The sequence below is a fragment of the Alnus glutinosa genome, chromosome 2, assembly GCF_958979055.1.
Source record: "Alnus glutinosa chromosome 2, dhAlnGlut1.1, whole genome shotgun sequence".
Lineage (NCBI taxonomy): Eukaryota > Viridiplantae > Streptophyta > Magnoliopsida > Fagales > Betulaceae > Alnus > Alnus glutinosa.
Window position 1 is genome coordinate 29,150,364 of NC_084887.1, and position 20,039 is coordinate 29,170,402.

General features: G+C 35.5%; 3 protein-coding genes across 3 annotated transcripts; 1 reads left to right on the forward strand and 2 right to left on the reverse strand.

The window, feature by feature from the left end:
• Positions 1 to 839: 839 nt before the first annotated feature.
• LOC133859274 (PR5-like receptor kinase) lies at positions 840 to 2,207 on the forward strand. Its single transcript, XM_062294614.1, has one exon. The coding sequence runs from the start codon at positions 934 to 936 to the stop codon at positions 1,987 to 1,989; it is 1,056 nt and encodes a 351-aa protein (XP_062150598.1). The 5' UTR covers positions 840 to 933; the 3' UTR covers positions 1,990 to 2,207.
• A 10,622-nt stretch (positions 2,208 to 12,829) lies between these two features.
• Positions 12,830 to 15,185, reverse strand: LOC133860465 (PR5-like receptor kinase). Its single transcript, XM_062296065.1, has 4 exons — positions 15,155 to 15,185; positions 14,523 to 14,627; positions 14,398 to 14,433; positions 12,830 to 14,186 (listed from the first exon to the last, which is right to left on the reverse strand). Exons 1-4 carry the CDS (start codon positions 15,183 to 15,185, stop codon positions 13,066 to 13,068), a joined length of 1,293 nt encoding a protein of 430 aa, XP_062152049.1. The 3' UTR covers positions 12,830 to 13,065.
• Positions 15,186 to 18,246: 3,061 nt separating this feature from the next.
• On the reverse strand, positions 18,247 to 18,990 carry LOC133861180 (non-specific lipid transfer protein GPI-anchored 31-like). Its single transcript, XM_062296902.1, has 2 exons — positions 18,537 to 18,990; positions 18,247 to 18,355 (listed from the first exon to the last, which is right to left on the reverse strand). Exons 1-2 carry the CDS (start codon positions 18,883 to 18,885, stop codon positions 18,318 to 18,320), a joined length of 387 nt encoding a protein of 128 aa, XP_062152886.1. The 5' UTR covers positions 18,886 to 18,990; the 3' UTR covers positions 18,247 to 18,317.
• Positions 18,991 to 20,039: the final 1,049 nt, after the last annotated feature.

Genomic DNA, 20,039 nt, shown 5'->3' on the forward strand with positions numbered 1-20,039 from the left:
ACGTGTGCCAAGTGTCTGGTTTGGGGTGCGCAATGTAGTTTTGATTCGAAGTCGGGCGAACCCGTTTGCCTTTGTGGCAATCAGACGTGTTCCGCGCCAGGTATTCGACCTATTTTTCTCGACAAAAATTACGGTTTTGATTTTGAATGGTCGTTGAGATGGAAATGAAAATTCAAAATCGGTAATTTTGGTAGGCTAAGTACGACATTGCTTTCGTAATGGAAACGGTAGAAATTGTAAAAAGTTTTTAGTAGCGTTTAAATTTGTTCAATGTAGTCTGTGCTTTAAATTGGTTCTTGTCTTTGTCGTTTATTTCTTTTCTTTGGAACGAATGTCTTTGTCATACGTTTGGTTTGTCCGATAGCCTTTAAAAGTCTTTACAGGCAATATATATACAACAAAATGTCTACAGCATTTTGCTTCGGTGATGAGTAATTTGCTTTTAATTAATTGTTTCATTCTCGACTTGTCACCTGCTTTCTTCCCCCCATTGACACCAGTTTGTTCCATTGCCTGATTGGTTTCAAATCCAAGGAAAAGATCGGTTTCAAAACGCAGTAAATTGGATTAATTGTTGAGCTTAAATTAGGCCTTGACTATTTGTGTATGATGATTTGATTAAAGATGTTTGTTCCTGTATAAAATATCTTTCGTGCTCATTTGACTGACATTTCTCCACGTTTTGACTGTTACAGACAAGTCTAAGAGTAATTCTGTACCCCTTGGACTAGTTAATGTTTAATGATGTTACAAGTTACCACCGTTGTGCATCTTTTCATTGAGTTGGGTATTATTATAGAGAAGAAAATTAATCCAACTCTTGTTTCGTCTTCAGGCATTGCCATAGGAGGTGCGGGCATTGTTGCCATTTTTCTAGGTTGTTTGGTCTTTTCGATTAGACAGTGGAAGAGAGGATACTTTACAAGTAATTCAATGGTCTGGTGGAAAAGAGATGCAAAGAAGAATAATCACTTTAAGACTGAGGAAATCATAAAGAGTTATCGATTGATAGCCCCAAAGCGATATACTTATTCAGATGTGAAGAAATTGACCAACTCATTCAAAGAAAAAGTAGGACAAGGAGGATATGGTGTTGTATACAAAGGGAAGCTACCTGATGGGCGTATGGTGGCAGTGAAAATCCTGAGCGCATCCAAAGGTAATGGAGAAGAATTTATCAACGAAGTGGCTAGCATTAGTAGAACATCTCATGTTAATATAGTCACTCTTCTAGGTTTCTGCTACGAGAGAACTAAAACAGCTCTAATCTATGAATTTATGCCAAATGGATCTCTTGATAAGTTCATATATGATAAAGGACCTCAAATTACAAATCATCACTTGGACAGCAACACTATGTTCCAAATTGCAGTTGGCATTGCTCGAGGACTAGAATACTTGCACCGTGGATGTAACACAAGAATCCTACATTTTGACATAAAACCACACAATATACTTTTGGATGAGGATTTGTGCCCAAAAATCTCTGATTTTGGCCTTACTAAACTATGCAAAACAAAAGAGAGTATTGTGTCAATGACGGGCATGAGAGGGACTGCAGGATATATTGCACCAGAAGTCTTTAATCGGTACTTTGGTGGGGTCTCCCATAAGTCTGATGTTTACAGCTATAGAATGTTGGTTTTGGAGATGGTTGGACCAAGAAAAGAATTTGATAGTGAACTCTCTCAAACCAGTGAAACATATTTTCCACATGGGATTTATAGCAAACTTGAACAGGGTAAGAGTTTTGTAACTTTGAGAGATATAACAGAGGAGGAAGAAGACACAATAAAAAAGATGGTAATGGTGAGTTTATGGTGCACTCAAACCAGTCCTTCAGATCGACCATCAATGAGTAAGGTGATCGAGATGTTAGAAGATAGCCTTCAATCCTTACAATTTCCACCAAAGCCTATCATGCATTCACCTGTGAGGTCGCCTCAAGATTCTTCCACAACTTCACAATCACTGAATCCAACATTTTAAATGGTTACAATTATATGATAAGATTCAATAATTTTAAATAAATAGGTGGTGATGAGTTGTCTACTCGAAGAGTGGTGCAAAAGTAATATGTTTGGAATGGATGGAGTCAAGTTGAGGAAGTGCTAGAAGAGTTTTGTGAACTTGCTAATCTTGCTATTTTGAGCAGCACCGATTGGTCTATGCATAATCTTGTTTACATGAGCCGCTTCCTCTTTATGTATGGGAAGTATTCTCATTTTCTTTCTCCTTTGAAACTGTAATACTTCCTCTGTGTGATCTTAAACCTCCTTAATCTCTTTTGTGTTTTGGTCATGTACTTGCCCATGAAATAAAAAACAACTTTGTCAACACATGAATGGTATTGAGTTCTTCATAATTTTTCCTACTTTTTCTAAGAAATACTTTTGAAAAACTCTCTACATCACTTTTTTTTTTTTTTTTCTTCTACTCCATTAAAATATTATTTCTAATTTTTATTTTTTATTTCTTTTTTTCTACCCCACCAAATCCACCGATGACTTCACCATTGTACCAACCTCGAATTTCCTCACAACCACCACTAAGAACTCGACCACCATTTCCACACGCAGCTTCACCAAATTCTGAACCATCTCCACAACTAAAAGCCCAAAGTTGCTGCATACTTTGATCATTGAGACCCAGACAACCATTACCATCACTGACCTCACCAAACAGCACTGAAATATCTTCCCCAACAGTCAGGACCACTACCATTCCCGCCCACCACCAAACCACCCTTGAACTCCATCACCTCCAAGACCCACATCTTCATTTTCCAAATCTTCTTCAATCCCTCGCCTTTTTATCTTCCTTCTCCTGTAACCCACTTTTCCTCCACCACCATTTTCACCAGAAACCTTCTCCATCCTACTCCTTAACAACCTAAATCAACCACCAAAACTAACAAAGCCCAAGCAAAACCCAGATAAGAAAACCCCCCAGAAAAATCGAAGAATCAAAAGAGAAACATACCGATTAGAGAAGATGAGTGAGGTTATACCTCCAATCGACCAGCGAACGAAGAGAGAGAGAGAGAGAGAGGGAATGAGATTGCACGGTGTGGATTGAGAGAGAGGGCTGAAGGGCGAGAGTCAATGAGAGAAGGGAGAGAGTTTGTGAGAGAAGAGAAAGAATGAGAGAGGAGGAGAGTTTTTTATTCAAAGAAATAGAGAATTGGATGAAAAAACTGAAGAATGCTACCACCTGGTTCTTCATAAATGAAATATTATTATAATATTTTGTCTAAAATAAATGATAACAGAAAAAAAAAAAAAAAAAAAAAAAAAAAATCAAATATAGAGATATTTTAGGGTGTGATTCTTCAAATTTTAAATGAGGGTTTAAACAACACGATGCAAATGCTTAACAAGAGAATTTATAGGCCAAGAAAATAGGAGAGTTACCAAGAAAGGTTCCAAAATCTCCATGAGCAGCAACTCATTTGACAGTAATATAAGCTCTCATATTGGCTTGTCTTTGAACCTTGATGGCTTTCCGTGTGGGAAATGCAGCAAGAATATGTTGAATATTTATCTCTGATGACTTGACCAATGTGCTAGTTTGACGGAAAATCGTAACACTTTTAGGGTAGAGCTATACAAGTGGTTGTGATTAGTAATTATTGGTTATAACCGATAACCACAACCGCGTAGAGCATCTCCAACAAACTTGCTACTTTAGCCAAAATAGTCAAATTTGACTATTATTTGCATTTTTTCTTCTCCAGCAGAATAGCCAGTTTAGTATTTTTTCCTAACACATGAACAGTGAATAGGCAGCATTGCCTATTCACTGTTCATCAGTTAAAACTTTTTTTATTAATATTTTCTCTCTCTCCATCTCTCCCTCTTCGTCTTTCTCTGAACAACTGCAACGGAAGGCAATGGTGCTCGGTGGCTTTTCATTGAAATCTGGAAATTATCGGTGATTTTTGAGTCTACGACAACCTTTTTTTTTCATTTTCTGGCACTATCTACTCGTTTCCGACAAGGTCTGGCGATTACCGGTGAGTTTCGTGTAGCAAGGTCTGGCCATTACTAGTGGGTTTCGTTTTCTGGCCATTAATGGCGATGTCCAACCATTACCGGTGGGTTTCGTGACTTTCTGGTGACTTTGTGGTGTTTTCCAGCGTTGGGTGATCGTCTTCGGCGAGTTTCTGGTGGGTTTGTGGTGTTTAACGGTAGTTTTTGTGATTTCCGACAGTTTTGTGGGTTTTCCGACAGAGGATAAGGGGAAAAAATATAAAATATAAAAGAGTGAAAAATAATATTTAAATGAAGTAGAGAGTAGAATAAAGAATTTGTTGGAGAAAATATAGAAAAAGCAATAGCTAAAGTAAAGAGTTGTACTTTTTCAACAACTATTATAACTTTTATTGCTGGAGATGCTCTAAGGCAGTTAATTAATTTTAACATACAATTGCAACCGATCTGCTTAGTCGATTAGTGGTTATTAAAGCCTATAACCGGCAATTGATAACCGTTTTTTATCCCACAATGTTAAAATGTCACAGTTATAATCAACTCATATATTAATAATTGTTTAAAAATAAATAATAAATAAATTAGTCTAGGCCCTAGAATTCTTTTCTCCTTTCCTTGATGGTGGGAAGAATCATGTGCTACACGGCTTGTTAAATATAGCCGTGGAGATGGGCTGAAAAGTCTAACTGGCCTGAATGAACTAGCCTTTAGAATGAGTTTGTTATAAGTTTTGAAGTCATCAAAGAGCTTCCAAGTTTTGAGCTACCACTGTGCATGGACTAGGTCTCCTAATTGTGAATCGACTATCAGTGGAAAAGCCCCCTTTTTGTATCTGATTACTTCCGATATCACTTTGCCTTTCAAAATGAATCCCCATCACTAGGGGTGTGCACGAGGCGGGGTGGGACAGATTTCCGCACTTTTTGACCCTACCCCGCACCCCTGCGGTTTGAGAATTCTCAACATGTGAACCGCGTGTTACAGAGTGGAATCGTGCGGGGCAAGGTGGGGCGGATTCAAACCAAAGCCAAACAAATCACCAAATTTCTCGTTTCCTCGATTTTATCCTGAACCAAACAAATCATGGAGAAATTATAACAACAAAGAAACACTAACCTATGGACGAGGACGCAATCCCGGAGCCACAATCGAAGGTCTTGAAGCAAGCGTCGACGAATCAGCCACTCCTGTCACCCGTTGTATCCGATTCACGAGGCCTATCAAGCTCTCGCTCTCCATGTTCGCCATTTCGCAAACCATAGAAGAACCAGAGGAAGAAGAAGTGGAGGAGCGAAAAAGACGGAGATGGTCTGAGATGGAAGAAGAAGATGAGGAAAATGAAGAATATTCAAGATTAGAGAATACTCAGAATAGACGCTATGCAGTGTTTTTACTTTTTAAGTTTAGGAAAATTAGGGTTAAATGAATAGCTTGAAGCTTCTAGTTAACAAAAAAAAATTAAAAAATAAAAATTAAAAAATAGCAGAACGCACCTTATGCATCCAAGGCAGCAAAGTGATTTATCAAACTTCTAACCAAACACAAAACGCACCGTTTGGAGCTGGTAGTGACTAACAGCTGTAAATCACTTTGAAAAAAATCTTCAATCCTCATTTGCCACATGGCTTCTAGAGTCTTCCACCCTCCCACCTTTTACAATTTTCCTCTCTAGGCCTTCAATAATCAACGAAAACGATTGTCTATTCTTTTCCTTTTCCTTGAAATTCAGGCTTCATCTCTTCTTTTCCTTTCGTCTTCTTTTCACAAATTTCATTATCTTAGCCGTTATCTCAACAGTCAACATATCTCAGCCACTGTCTTCCTCCAGTCCTGCTCAAATAATCCAAAGCGTGAGTAGTAACGAAGTTATTAAAAAAAAAGGGGTTAAACACCTTTTTAGTCCCTAAGTTTTGAAAACTTTATTTTTTAGTCACTGAGTTTTAATTTGCATCACAGATGATACCTCAGTTTTAAGAAATGACCGAATAAGTACCTCGGTTAACTTCTCTGTCCAAAAACTAACGGACCGCCACATGTCAACCTCTGAGGTTGACACGTGGCACTATATAAAAAAAAATTAAAAATCTTTAAAAATGAATTAAAAAATAATAATATTTAAAAAAAAAAAAAAAAAAAAAAAAAAAAAAAAACAAGGGGTGGCTGCCACCCCCCTTGGCAACCATGGCGGTGGCCAGCCACCCCTTCACAATTTTATTTTATTTTATTTTTTTGTCAAGGGGTGGCCGAACCACCCCCAATGGGGTGGTTCAGCCACCCCTTGTTTTTTGTTTTTTTTTTTCAATTTTTTTTAAATTTTTTAATTCATTTTTAAAGATTTTTAATTTTTTTATATAGTGCCACGTGTCAACCTCTGAGGTTGACACGTGGCGGTTCGTTAGTTTTTAGGCGGAGAAGTTAACCGAGGTACTTATTCGGACATTTTCTAAAACTGAGGTATCATCTGTGATGCAAATTGAAACTGAAGGACTAACAAATAAAGTTTCCAAAACTCAGGGACTAGATGAGTACTTAACCAAAAAAAAAAAAATCTAAAATAACAAAAAGTTATACAAAAAAGGGGGGGGGGGGGTTTCGTTTTTTTTTTTTTTTTTTTTTTTTTAATATTTTCAGTTATTTTTCATTTGTTCTTTTTCATTTTCTTTTTAATTTTCGTTTTTTTTTTTCCTTTTTTTTCCTTTTAATTTTTTAATTTTTTTTTTTCGAATTAACAAAGACAGTTTTGTGTTATTTTTAAAAAAATTTGGGTCATTCTTGTTGGTAGCGAGCTAACCGGCTATGTGGATTTTAAATTTATATGTTTTACCACTCGTAATAGTACGAATCAATTGTACTATAGTAAGGGTGATCGAACCACAGAGATTATTGGTTGTTTTGCGTAATAGGATATTTAAAGAAATGTATCTAACTTAACTTAAGAGTAAAAATAAAAGCAAAGGTTGTAGAATTGAAGCTACAACAATAAGGTGAAGAAATGAAAGCGGAAATTGAAAACAATTTAAAGAAAACTTAGGGTATTGATCTTGTCCAATCCCCAACCAATGAAATGCTTAAAGTCTATATAGATCTTCCTAACATACATGATATGAGCGCGTAATGGGTGTCAACCATTACGATGACCTCGAAATGAAAACACTTTCGTTAAGACGTAGTTATAAAGCACCTAGTTTTACATTAATCAACTCCACGTAAAGATTAGTCTATAATTGAAAAACGTTTACACTACGAAAGGTGTGAAGTGATTAATGCTCCCTAGCTTACTACTCTACAGCACATCCTAATAAGCATACACAATATATGAAAACCCTAGTTAGGCTACAATGATAAGATATCTAGTTTCACACCGAACGCATCACGTAAAAGTTACACTATAATTGAAAAACGGTTTAAACTATCAAAGGTGTGAAACGACCGGTATTCCCTAGTATACCCTATAAGGTGACTCTAATGAGAAAACACACATTTTGTCAAAAAGCATCATTGCACAAGACATCATTCTCTTTCAAAAATGTTGATTTTACTCATGAATCCGAGAAAACTCATAGACAAGCATAACTCTTTTTCATGAATAAATGGATTGAAATATTGAAAACAAAACCTTTTAGCATGGGTTTTACCATCCTCTAACCTTACACAATCATCAAACATATTAAGAAAATCTCAAGAACATCAAGAACACTTCATGGTTTTTGGAGAGGATTTTGATCAAACCCTAAAAACTAAATTAGCTAGACATAATTGAATCTAATCTATGCATGAAAATTAATGAAAATAGTAAAGATTAAGCTAGAAAAGTGAATAACAACACTATTATTAAATTAAGGAAATTCAGATTACATAAAAAATGGAAAAACTAAACTAAAACTTGAAGAACAAAAAGGAAAAAGCAAAGGAAATTAGCTCTCTGGATTTCAGTCCAGAGAGTAACATCAAAGTAAACTAAAACACAAGAAATTAAAGTTGATACACCTGAGCAAATCCGAAATCCCCAAAAGATGCATGTCTAAACCTAAATCCCTAATCTCATATATATATATATATATATAGAATTGGATTTACAAAAGACCATCAAGAGTTAATTCTAGCTGCACAAACAGAGTTGGTCGGCGTCCATTTCTGTCCACAAAATCCAACTTATGATTTGAATTGCATAAAGAATTCAAAAGATCTAAAAATATCTGATTTTCTAGAAGATGGAGAAATCGATCGATCGATTATAAAGTCGATCGATCGCATTTCGCTCAATTGCAGTCGGGCTTGTCCTGGTTCGATCGATCGAGTTTCGCTCGATCGACTTTTCTTCAACTAATAAACTTCGATCAATCGATTAGAAAATCGATCGATTGAATTACCTTGGTCAATTCTTCAACTCGCAGGAACAATCTCAAACTCTGGAAATGACTAAAATACCCTTGATGTATTTCCAAGTCTAATTCAAGTGTTTTGAATTAGATTTTAATTAAGACCTGAAAATAAGACAAAACACAAAAACTACAACAACACGTTATGTATACAACAAGAACTAGGTCTAACAAATGCAAATTAAGGGATCTTGAATCGAATAATTCAAGACTTATCACTTGTCTTTTTGTTGGTATTAGGAGAGACATTGACATGTTTGGTAGTTTGAGGCTGTAACATTGACACAATTAATAGTTTGAAGAGACATTGACAATTAAATAATAGTTTAAGAGAGATAAATGTATTTTTTTCCTTATATTTATATATAGATAAGAGTTATATTTTTTACACAATTTTAATAATTTTTTTTATGATCAATCATTGAATATTTAGGGCTCACATGTAGGAAAACAAATCTAATAATTAATTAAAAAAATAAAATTAAAGTTATAAAAAATTTATATAAGAGTTATACAAGAAATATTATTTTATAGATAAACCCTAGGCATGAAGGGTCGTGTCTTGAAAAAACCCGTGAAAGGTTTCTTCCAAAAACAGTTGTCAAATATTCAGACAAAAGCGAACAGAACGGGGCATTTTGGGGTGATTAGGGGCTAAAACGGCACGCGGCGTAATTTTGGTCCAAATATATGGAAAATAATAATGTAGGCCTTAAAGTGTCACGATTTTCCGTCAAATTGGCACAGTGGTCAAGTCATCAGAGATAAATATTCAACACATTCTTGTTGCATTTTCCCACCTGGAAAGCCATCAAGACTCAAAACAAGCCAATACGAGAGCTCATATTTTACTGTTAAATGGGTTGCTGCTCATGGAGATTTTGGAACCATTCCCGGTAACTCTCCTCTTTTCTCGGCCTATAAATTCTCTTGTTACTCCCCCCTTTGTATTGCTCATCATTCTTTCTTTCTTTTCTTTTTTTTTAAAGAAAAATCGAACTTGGAAAACTTGAACACCATAAAATAGACAATTGGACACCAAAAAATGTCTCCTTTCTTTTTTCTTTGTGCAAAGAGAAAAGTTCAAAAAAACTCATTGGCATGTAAGAGCATTCACATCATGTTGTTTAAACCCTCTGTCACATATGGAGAAGAAACGGAAAACAGAGTATGTAAATGGAGAGTAATAATTCTTGTTGTATTCCATGCACTCGAGTACTGTATATATAGACTTTACAATAGGAATAAAAAATAAAATCAAAAGGAATATATACAATCCAGCTCATCTAACAAACTAATCAACTATTAGAATCTTCTAGATAAATCTAGTTAAAAGCTACCTGTCGAGCTTATTCGTAATTCTGTATGTGCGAGTAAAACGCTCGAGCTCCATATCTTGTGCTCGAGCTCTTTAACTTGTGTGCTCCAGTGCTGCCTGCACTCAAATCTAGTTAAAAGCTACGTGTCGAGCTTATTCGTAATTTTGTATGTGCGAGTAAAACGCTCGAGCCCTATAGGCGCTCGAGCTCTTTAACTTGTGCTCGAGTGCCGTCTGCACTCAAGCTGTTTCTTTATTCGCTTAATCGCTTGATGCTAACACACACACACACACACACACACACACACACACACACACACACACACACACACACACACACATATATATATATATATTCATCTTGAAAGTAGAAAATCAAAAGGAACCCGACCAAGAGGCTTGGTGAAAATGTCAGTAAGTTGATGTTGAGAGGTAATGTGCATAGTACGAATAAGACTTTGCTGAATTTTATCGCGAACTAAATGACAGTCGATGTCGATGTGCTTAATTAATTAATCCGTTCATGAAATACTGGATTGGCAGCAATATGCAAAGCAGCTTTGCTATCACATAAAATGAGAGCAGGCTGAGGATGAAGTATAGGGAAATCCCAAAGTAAAGCAATTAACCAAGTGATTTCACAAGAACAAGAGGCCATGGAACGATACTCGGCTTCTGTAGAGGATCGAGAGACAATTGATTGTTTATTGGATTTGCATGAGATGAGGGAATCACCAAGAAAAACATAAAAACCTGTGATGGAACGTCAAGAATCACTACAGCTCGCCCAATCATTATCGCAAAAAGCTTTGAGTGTAAAATCTGAGAAAGAAAGATAAAAAAATGCCTTGTCCTTGATTATTCTTGAGATAACGAGGAACATGTGAAGCTACATCCATATGTGGCTGTCGAGGACTATCCATATATTGGCTTAGAACTTGAACAAAGAAAGCAATATAAGGACGTGTGCGAGTTAAGTAAATCAAACGGCCAATAAGTCGTCGACATGAAGTAGGATCCGCAAGAGGGAGACCGTTATCTTGTGAAATCTTTAAATTGAACTCCATAGGAAAAATGGAAGGCTTGGCAGCGAGAAGACCACTGTCTTGGAGGATGTCAAGAGTATAATTACGTTGACTCACAGAGATGCCCTTGGTAGTCCTAGCAAGCTTTAAACCAAGAAAGTATTTGATAGTGCCCAATTCGTTGAGACGAAATTGAGAGTTGAGGAATGCAGTAAGAGAAGATACAACAACAATGTCATTACTGGCAATGACAATGTCACCAACATAGATAAGTAAGGCAATGAAAGATTCTCCTTTTGGTCAAGTGAAAAGAGAATAATCTGACTTATATTGTACAAAGCCATGAGTTAACAAGGTAATAGAAAATCGGGAGAACCATTGGTGTGAAGCCTATTTAAACCATACAAAGACTTGTTGAGTCTACAAACTCTGGACTCCCCCTTAGATGCAAAACCAATGGGTAGTTGCATGTAAACCTCTTTCCATTCAAAGTGCCATGAAGAAAAGCATTGTTGACGTCAAGTTGGTGTAAATGCCGGTTCTTAGCAGCAGCAAGAGCAAGCAATGATATGACCGTAGTCAACATAGCCACAGGAGAAAAAAATCTCATGATAGTCTAAGTCTTCACATTGAGTAGAACCCTTAACTACCAAGCGAGTTTTATAGTGCTCAACTTGTCCATCCGACTTAAACTTGACCTTGTAAACCCATTTGCAACCAATAGTTTTCTTGTGAGGAGGAAGCTCAACAAGAGTCCATGTGTGATTTTCTTCTAGAGCACCAATTTCAGCCTACATAGCTTCCCACCAATGAGGATATTTGACAGCTTTGTGAAAGAATTGGGGCCCAAAAGTGGAAGAGACAGATAAGTTGAAATGATGGTGAGCATTAGAAAGCTTAGCATAAGAAAGATATGAGGAAAGAGGGTAAGGTATACCTGATGAAGGAGTAGAACTGTTCGAAGAGGGAGGTTGAAGTGGGGGGGAAGAGGTGGCTAGCTGACAATGAAAATCTTGCAGATAGGTAGGCGGCTAGCGGATCCGTGAGCATTTGCAAAGCGGAAGAGAGATATGTGGAGAACGCTCAAGCGTATTAGTTGAGCGCTCGAGCGTAGGAGTGGAGCACTCAAGATGGGCAGGCGAGAGATCGAGTGGGGCAGGGGAGCACTTGAGCATATCAGGTGTACACTCAAGCTCTATAGCAAAATCAGAGACAGAAGGGAAATGAGTAGTATCAGGTGTACGCTCAAGCTCTCTCTCTCTCTCTCTCTCTCTCTCTCTCTCCATTCGCTGGTTGATTGGAGGTACATCACTCGTCTTCTCTAATCGGTATGTTTTTTTTTTATTCTTCGATTTTTTTTTTTTTTTTTTTTTGGGGGGGGGGGGGGGGGGTGGAGGGTTTCTTATCTAGGTTTTGCTTGGCTTTTTGTTAGTTTTGATGGTTGATTTAGGCTGCTAAGGAGTAGGAAGGAGAAGGTTTCTGGTGAAAATGTTGGTGGAGGGAAAGTGCGTTACGGGAGAAGGAAGATAAAAAGGCAAGGGATTGAAGAAGATTTAGAAAATGGAGATGTGGGTCTTGAAGGTGATGGAGTTCAAGGTTTGGTTTGGTGGTGGGAATGGTAATGGTCCTGACTGTTGGGGAAGAGAGTTCACTACGTTTGGTGAGGTCAGTGATGGTAATGGTTGTTTGGGTCTCAATGATCAAAGTATGCAGCAACTTTGGGCTTTTAGTTGTGAAGATGGTCCAAAATTTGGTGAAGCTGCGTGTGGAAATGGTGGTCGAGTTCTTAGTGGTGGTTGTGAAAAAATTCAAGGTGGGTATCGTATGGTGAAGTCATCGATGGATTCAGTGGGGTAGAGTAAGAAATAACAAATAAAAAATTTAGAAAGAATGTTTTAATGGAGTAGAGGAGAAAAAAAAAAAAAAAAAAAAAAAAGAAAAAGTGATGTTGAGAGTTTTTCAAAAGTGATTCTTAGAGAAAGTAGGACAAATTATGAAGAACTCAAAACCCATTCATGTGTTGACAAAGTTGTTTTTTTCTTCGTGGGCAAGTACATGAACCAAAACACAAAGGAGATTACGGAGGTTTAAGATCACCCAGAGGAAGTATTACAATTCATAGGAGAAAGGAAATGAGAACGCTTCCAATAAACAATATTATGAATAGACCAATCAGTGCTGCTCAAAATCTAGCAAGATTAGCAAGTTCACAAAACTTTTCTAACCCTTCCTCAACTTGACTCCATCCATTCCAAACAGATTACTTTTACGTGCACCACTCTTCGAGTAGAAAAGCTCATCACAACCTATCTATTTAAAATTATTGAATCTTATCATACAATTGTAACCATTTAAAATGTTAGATTTTGTGACTGTGAACTTGAGGAATCTTGAGGTGACCTCACAGGTGAATGCACAACAGGCTTTGGTGGAAATTGTAAGGATTGAAGGCTACCTTCTAACATCTCGATCACCTTACTCATTGATGGCCTATCCGAAGGACTGGTTTGAGTGCACCATAAACTCACCATTACCATCTTCCTTATTGTGTCTTCTTCCTCCTCTGTTATATCCCCCAAACTTACCAAATTCTCTCTTTGTTCAAGTTTGTTATAAATCCCATGTGGAAAATATGTTTCGCTAGTTTGAGACAGTTCACCATCAAATTCTTTTCTTGCTCCAACCATTTCCAAAACCAACATTCCGTAGCTGTAGACATCAGACTTGTGGGAGACCCCACCAAAGAACCGACTAAAGACTTCTGGTGCAATATATCCTGCAGTCCCTCTCATGCCTGTCATTGACACAATACTCTCTTTTGTTTTGCATAGTTTAGCAAGGCCAAAATCAGAGATTTTTGGGCGCAAATCCTCATCCAAAAGTATATTGTGTGGTTTTATGTCAAAATGTAAGATCCTTGTATTACATCCACGATGCAAGTATTCTAGTCCTCGAGCAATGCCAACCGCAATTTGGAACATAGTGTTGCTATCCAAGTGATGATTTGTCGTAATTGGAAGTCCTTTATCATATATGAACTTATCAAGAGATCCATTTGGCATGAATTCATAGATTAGAGCTTTTTTAGTCCTCTCATAGCAAAAACCTAGAAGAGTGACTATATTAACATGGGCTGTTCTACTAATGCTAGCCACTTCGTTGATAAATTCTTCCCCATTACCTTTGGACGCGCTCAGGATTTTCACTGCCACCATACACCCATCAGGTAGCTTCCCTTTGTATACAACACCATATCCTCCTTGTCCTACTTTTTCTTTGAATGAGTTGGTCAATTTCTTCACATCTGAATAAGTATATCGCTTTGGGGCTATTGATCCGTACTTCTTTATGAATTCCTCATCAATGAATTGAAAGTTTTTTGCACCAGTTTTTTGCCTTCTCTTATTTCTGTCGATAATCACAATAGAGATAATTACGACAATCCCAATCCCAATCCCAGCTCCAGAAATGCCTGCTTGCAAACAATGGTCTTAAGTCACGTATTTCAATGTTAGAGCACAGAAAGAAGAATAGAAATAAAATAATGTATTGCAGAAATGGTACGTTACTCTTCCGAAACATACAGAATGATATATAATGTCTTTTCATTATATGCATGTTAGAACAAGAAAGAAAGAAAGAAACTAGAATATATAGCTTTTGTACAATATTGATCCTCATACCAATTTTAATTTTCAGCAACGGATTGCCCTTCGATTCTGCAACATTAATATTAACAATTCAAGCACTAAAAAAAAATAACAAAAGAAATATTAGAAATTATAAAGCTAGAACAAAAGACCCAAACCTGAGAGATTATTATTATACGAGTGGTCATTTGAGAAATATTCACTAGGAGATGGTGCTGGCTCAATGAACGGAGTTGGAGACGGCGGGGAATATTGCGGAAATTCTGACACAAATAACCAAAAAAAAAAAAAAATCAATAAAAAAGAAAGATAAAGAAATAGTATAACCTAGTTTTGAAAATAACAATTGAAAAATGTTAGATTTACAACACCAATACAATAACTGTACAACAATCCCTCACATGAGGGTGGGTCCCACATACTAGGGCCCACCCTCATGTGAGGAGTTGTTGTATTTGTGTTGTACAATAATCAAATCCCATAACAATTAGGATAACAGATAACTGATTGAAAGACTCAAAGACTGCGGGAAAGTTAGGCGAACGAGGAATTTGATTAAAAAATAAATAAATCAAAAATCAATTCCCTATGTCCAATAATGAATGTTTTCAAAAGGAAGAACAATCATTAAAAGTTAAACATATGATAATATGTTGGCAGGCACTATATTTTCTATGTTATTTCAAAAGGGAAATATATTTTTATAACAACTATATATATATACCTACATCTTAATTGTAAATTATCATGCCATTACATTTAATAATTAATAGTACTACATGATTTATACTCTTGTTGTCATGAGTTGAGTTTTCTGTCATGTACGTTCATAAAAATATATAGATAATTTTTACTTTTCTGTCATGTGATTTAATTCACTGCAAAACAAAAGGAGCGAATGATGGGGGGTTTTTGTTAACACTCCATTTTCTTATTTTATTTTGATTTTTTTCAAAAATATTTTCACATTTTTCATTTTTTATGTCACATCAATAAGTTTTGTATTACTATTCAAATAAAAAAAAAATCATAACAATACAAAACTTTTTCACTTTTCTATACAAATTCTTTTTACTTTGTATCGCATCAATTACTTCTTACTACTACTCAATGAAAAAAAAAAAAAAAAAAAAAAAAAAAAAAAAAAAAAATCAACTCAACAATTTTTACCAAACACCCCCAATAATTTACTGTCAAGTCACGTATTATTCAATATATAATAAAATATGCTATTTAGTAAAGTACTGTTATACGACTGCTATATATATAATTGTGATGATCTGACTGATTTTGATCATCAGAGTTGTATGACAGTATTACTCTATTCAAATTTGCTTTTCTTTTTGCTTTACAAACTTTGCATTTAGTTATTTTTTATATTTGGGTTCTTTTTATATATATAAAAATAATAATAATAATTTCCCTAGGTGGTTTATCCCTTTTTCTTGAAGGCTTGAAGCTAAGAGTGATCCAATGAAGTCCAGCAGATAATTAGATTGTTTAAACTAAATGGGTAGTGAAAACAATTCTCCAAATGCAAATTGGAGAGACAATAAAAAAACAGAATTAATGAAGGTAGCTATTACAAGGCTTAGAACATTCACATTGGATCATGTAAAAGTCTTTCTAAATCTATAATAGATAACAAACTCACAAAAACACCCCTCCATTGAATTATTTATTATCTATCCTAAATCTAAAATAGAGTTTTGATAGATTTGTGAATAGTATAACTCTACATGTAGAGTTGCACTATTCACCAATCTTTCCATTATTTTATTGTTTTCTACATACAAAAAAGTAAAAAATGTAAAATGACAAAAAGTAGAAAGCAGATAAAAAGAACCAAAAAAATATATAGAGTTAAAAATAGATTATCGAATGTATGATTCCTTTAAAAGTTTATTAACTAAACTAGTAAAAATGAGTTTTCGTTAGTTATTCTAGATGAAATTTTACACAATTCAATATGAATGTTCTAAGGGTAAATAAATATGCACCTTTAAAGCAAGAAAGAGCATATTGATATGTGGTAGCGTTGGAAGAAAGTTGCAATAACTAGTCTTGCCAGGTGGAATTGTACAATAAGAAGTGCATGGAAAGGGAAAATATTAAACAAATTCTCTCCATGAGCAGGGTATGTTGGAAAGTAATGGGAATAATTAGTGGGGTTCACGTGAGGCTGATATATATACAAGGAGATTGCAGCATATAATAATAATAATAAAGCTTTGGAAAAAAAGAGGGTGAGATGGTTTGGGCGTTGATGTCATTGACTACTAGAAGTTTCTGACGGGGGACAAAGCAAACAGTTTCATCAAGTAACCAATAAATTTTCTGGCACAGATTAGGTCGAAGGCCTGTAAATCACCATGCATCCTCATCATGACTTTCCTACTCTCAATTTATTGCCAACGTATTACTTTTTACTTTGGAGTATGAACGCTGTTCACAGCGGTGTAGAATAGCAATGATAAAGACGTTTAAAGTCAATGTCAGCGATCAATGGTCAATGTCAATGGTGATGTCCAATCTGTCAATGACATTAGAGAATACAACCAATTTTCCAAACTGTCAGACGACTTTGACAAGGACGTTCTGATCGATTTATGAGATGGCATATTTTCCGTGAAGAACAATATTATATATATATATATATGTGTGTGAAACAAAGATCAACACGAACCATGTTTTATTATGGTGGTTATCCTGCTCTAGCTAACACATTATCAGGAAAACGACTTATTAGAGCCATGATTTCGGATGTCTCAAGTGTATTTTTAAATAAAATTTTAGAAAATATTTCGTTTAGAGTGCATTTGAAAAGGATAATGGTATGTTTGGGAATGAAAAAGAATTCCTCAATTATTTTTTGAAGCCTGGTAACTCGGTTTTAACTAAAAAAAAAACTATAAATTTCAATTGTTTTTCAAAATGAGTATAGGCTTTATGCGTGAGTCTAACCTGAATGTCAGCATAGGTGAAACCTACGTGTAAATAATTTATTTTTTTTCACCTTGAGATTAATACAAGTAAGATTCATGCATAAATAATTATTATTTTTTTCAAATTCAAAACGTTTTTAATATTTTTTATAACAAATAAATATTATTTTAATACTATTTTTCATAATACCGATTATTATATACAACTTTTTATACCTTCAATAATTTCCAATCATTTTATACTATTAAAAAATACTAATTTCCAATCTAAAAAATCCATTCAAACACAATTTCAAAAAAATTCTAATTCTACTCATCATTCAAATATTTTTTTTTTTGTCTCAAAATTCACAATTAAAATAAAAATTTAATTTTGATTTCAAAAATTCAACACCTAAACTGACTATAACATTTTAAAAACGTGAAATGTGTAAGCAAGAGAATACATATATTTTTAAAGGCCAAATGTGTTCGATTTTAAATGCTGAAGCCACGATTTTAGTAAACACTTAATTATGTTTTTAAAATTCGTGTTTTTATTAACTGCATTTGGTAAAATTACAATTTGACCTTTAAAATTGTAAATTAACCTTTAAAATTCTACATTTTCAAAAAAACATACATTACTTGCGATTTGAAAAAACAATTTTCTATATTTTTAAATTGTAATTTTTTAAAAACATAATTTTCATACAGATTATTTTTTACAATTTAATTTAAAATTACATTTTTTAACTACTAAATCACAATCTCAAATCCACCATAAAAAATACCAACCACACATATAAGTGGTGTTTGGAAATCGACCGAGTCGTGTCTTACAGCCACTGTGCCCTGCACGTGTTAGTGATAAGACATCACGCCGCTCAGCCCAACGTCTCCAAAGCCTCAGATTAATTGAGTCAAATTTTTTCTTCCCATTTTCCCTCCCTCCCTCTCTCGCAGAACCCTCTCTCTCTCTCTCTCTCTCTTTATATATAAGAAACATAGCGCGAATCAAGATGAGGATCAAAACATACCAGGAGCAGCACCAGGAGTCAAAGACACTGCAAAACAACAAAAACCCACAAAATTAATCTCTAATAACAGTAATTTTCCAAGAGGAGAGAGAATAATTAGTTGGATCTCAGAAACTTTCCCGAGGAAAATGTCATTTTCCTTCATAACAAACAGCAACAAAGGGAAATTAGAAAAATAGAAGAGTGGGGTATGGTGAAAGTGACTGACATGCGCAGTTAGCGGCGGCGGGAACAGTGACTTTGCAAGCGGCGGGGAGGGAGTTAGCCTTGGTGTCATTCAAGACGACACCGAGAGAAGCACTGCTCTTGAAGGCCTCACAGAGGCATGCGGCATCAGCCTTGAGCACAGTCTTGAGGCCAACGCAACAACCGCCCTCTGGCTTGGTGATGGTGCTGCCGTTGGTGACAAAGGACAGGCAGTCAGCCATATTCAGGATCAGGCTCGAACAGTCCACGGACGGTGCTGGGGCGTGGGCTGAGGACACACCTTGGGCATAATCAACGGCCAAGATGGCCAACAGGCAAAGAAGAACAGAAAGGATCAACTTTGCTGCCATTTTCTTTATTCCGAGAGAGAGAGGCCGGGTTTTCTGAGATTGCGAAGAAAGGTGGGAATGTGGGACTATGGGAGATTGTGGGGAGGAATAGGATCTCCAGTTCCCTTTAACCGGAGGGTACCCCGTCCCTTATAATGCAGGGTATTTTTGCCTTTTCCAATACTTGTGGGGACGGGGTGCGTTACATGGGAGTCAATGGGAGTCTTTGACGAAACGAATCCCCTCCATTTCATTGTAATGGGGAGGAATCTTTCTCCTTTTATTACGGTGTACAAACAGTTTTGGTTACTGATTATTTGTTAAAATTGCTAATTACAATTGCCTAAGGTAATTATTAAATTTTAACATTCGTAATTGTTTTTGCCTAGACGGTTAGTAGTTATTAAGTTTATAATCGCCGATTAAAAAACCACTTTTTAATTTGGACTTTAACCTGGTTTTTGGGAGGTTTTAATTTTTTCAAAAAAAAAATAATAATAACTTTTTGACCTTTTGGTATGAAAATAATAAATCTAAATACAAATCCAAAAAAACATTACAAATATACCCAAATAACTAAATACAAACAAATCCAAAACAAAAACTTTACAAATCCAAATAATCAAATACAAACAAATCCAAAACTAAAACATTATAAATTAAAGTAACTAAATACAAACATTGTATCCATCAGCTGGCCCGTATGACCATACACCATTGTATCCATCAGGTTTGGGTTGAGTCTTTCCTAGACTCAATCAAGGAATATGTATGTGTTGACCAAGGGAGTTCTCCCTAATCTATTATGAAAGATAAGAATGATTTAAAAAAAAAAAAAAATACAAACAAATTTAAAGTGGTAATGTGGTTATGCGGTCAGCGGTTAACAATTATAGCCATCCCGTTTGTACAGGCCTACTGATAAGTTTGTTTGCTCCGTAAATGGAAATGTTTCCAATTACTAGTTGAACATTACCATTGGGATTATGTGCAAGTACAACATTAAAGTTCCAGTTCTCCAATTATATGCAATCAGCAGCTCAACCTATCGATGGTGGTTTCATTTTGTAATACGTACAAGCAATTGGTGGGCAGTATGTGTTAAATTAACACTTGTCCCAAAAGTTTAAATTGATAGGAAGAAGTAAATTTAATCATTTAATCAATATTTTAAC

Bases quoted from the DNA above. Each gene is read 5' to 3' on its own strand.
- LOC133859274 (XM_062294614.1), top strand. From the start codon at position 934: ATGGTCTGGTGGAAAAGAGATGCAAAGAAGAATAATCACTTTAAGACT.
- LOC133860465 (XM_062296065.1), bottom strand. From the start codon at position 15,185: ATGACAGAAAACTCAACTCATGACAACAAGA. The intron at 14,628-15,154 runs GTATAAATCATG...TATTTGTGTCAG, and splicing joins CTCAACTCATGACAACAAGA to AATTTCCGCAATATTCCCCG. The intron at 14,434-14,522 runs GTTTGGGTCTTT...TTAATGTTGCAG, and splicing joins GTATAATAATAATCTCTCAG to AATCGAAGGGCAATCCGTTG.
- LOC133861180 (XM_062296902.1), bottom strand. From the start codon at position 18,885: ATGGCAGCAAAGTTGATCCTTTCTGTTCTTCTTTGCCTGTTGGCCATC. The intron at 18,356-18,536 runs GTCAGTCACTTT...GTTGTTTTGCAG, and splicing joins CGCCGCCGCTAACTGCGCAT to TGTCTTTGACTCCTGGTGCT.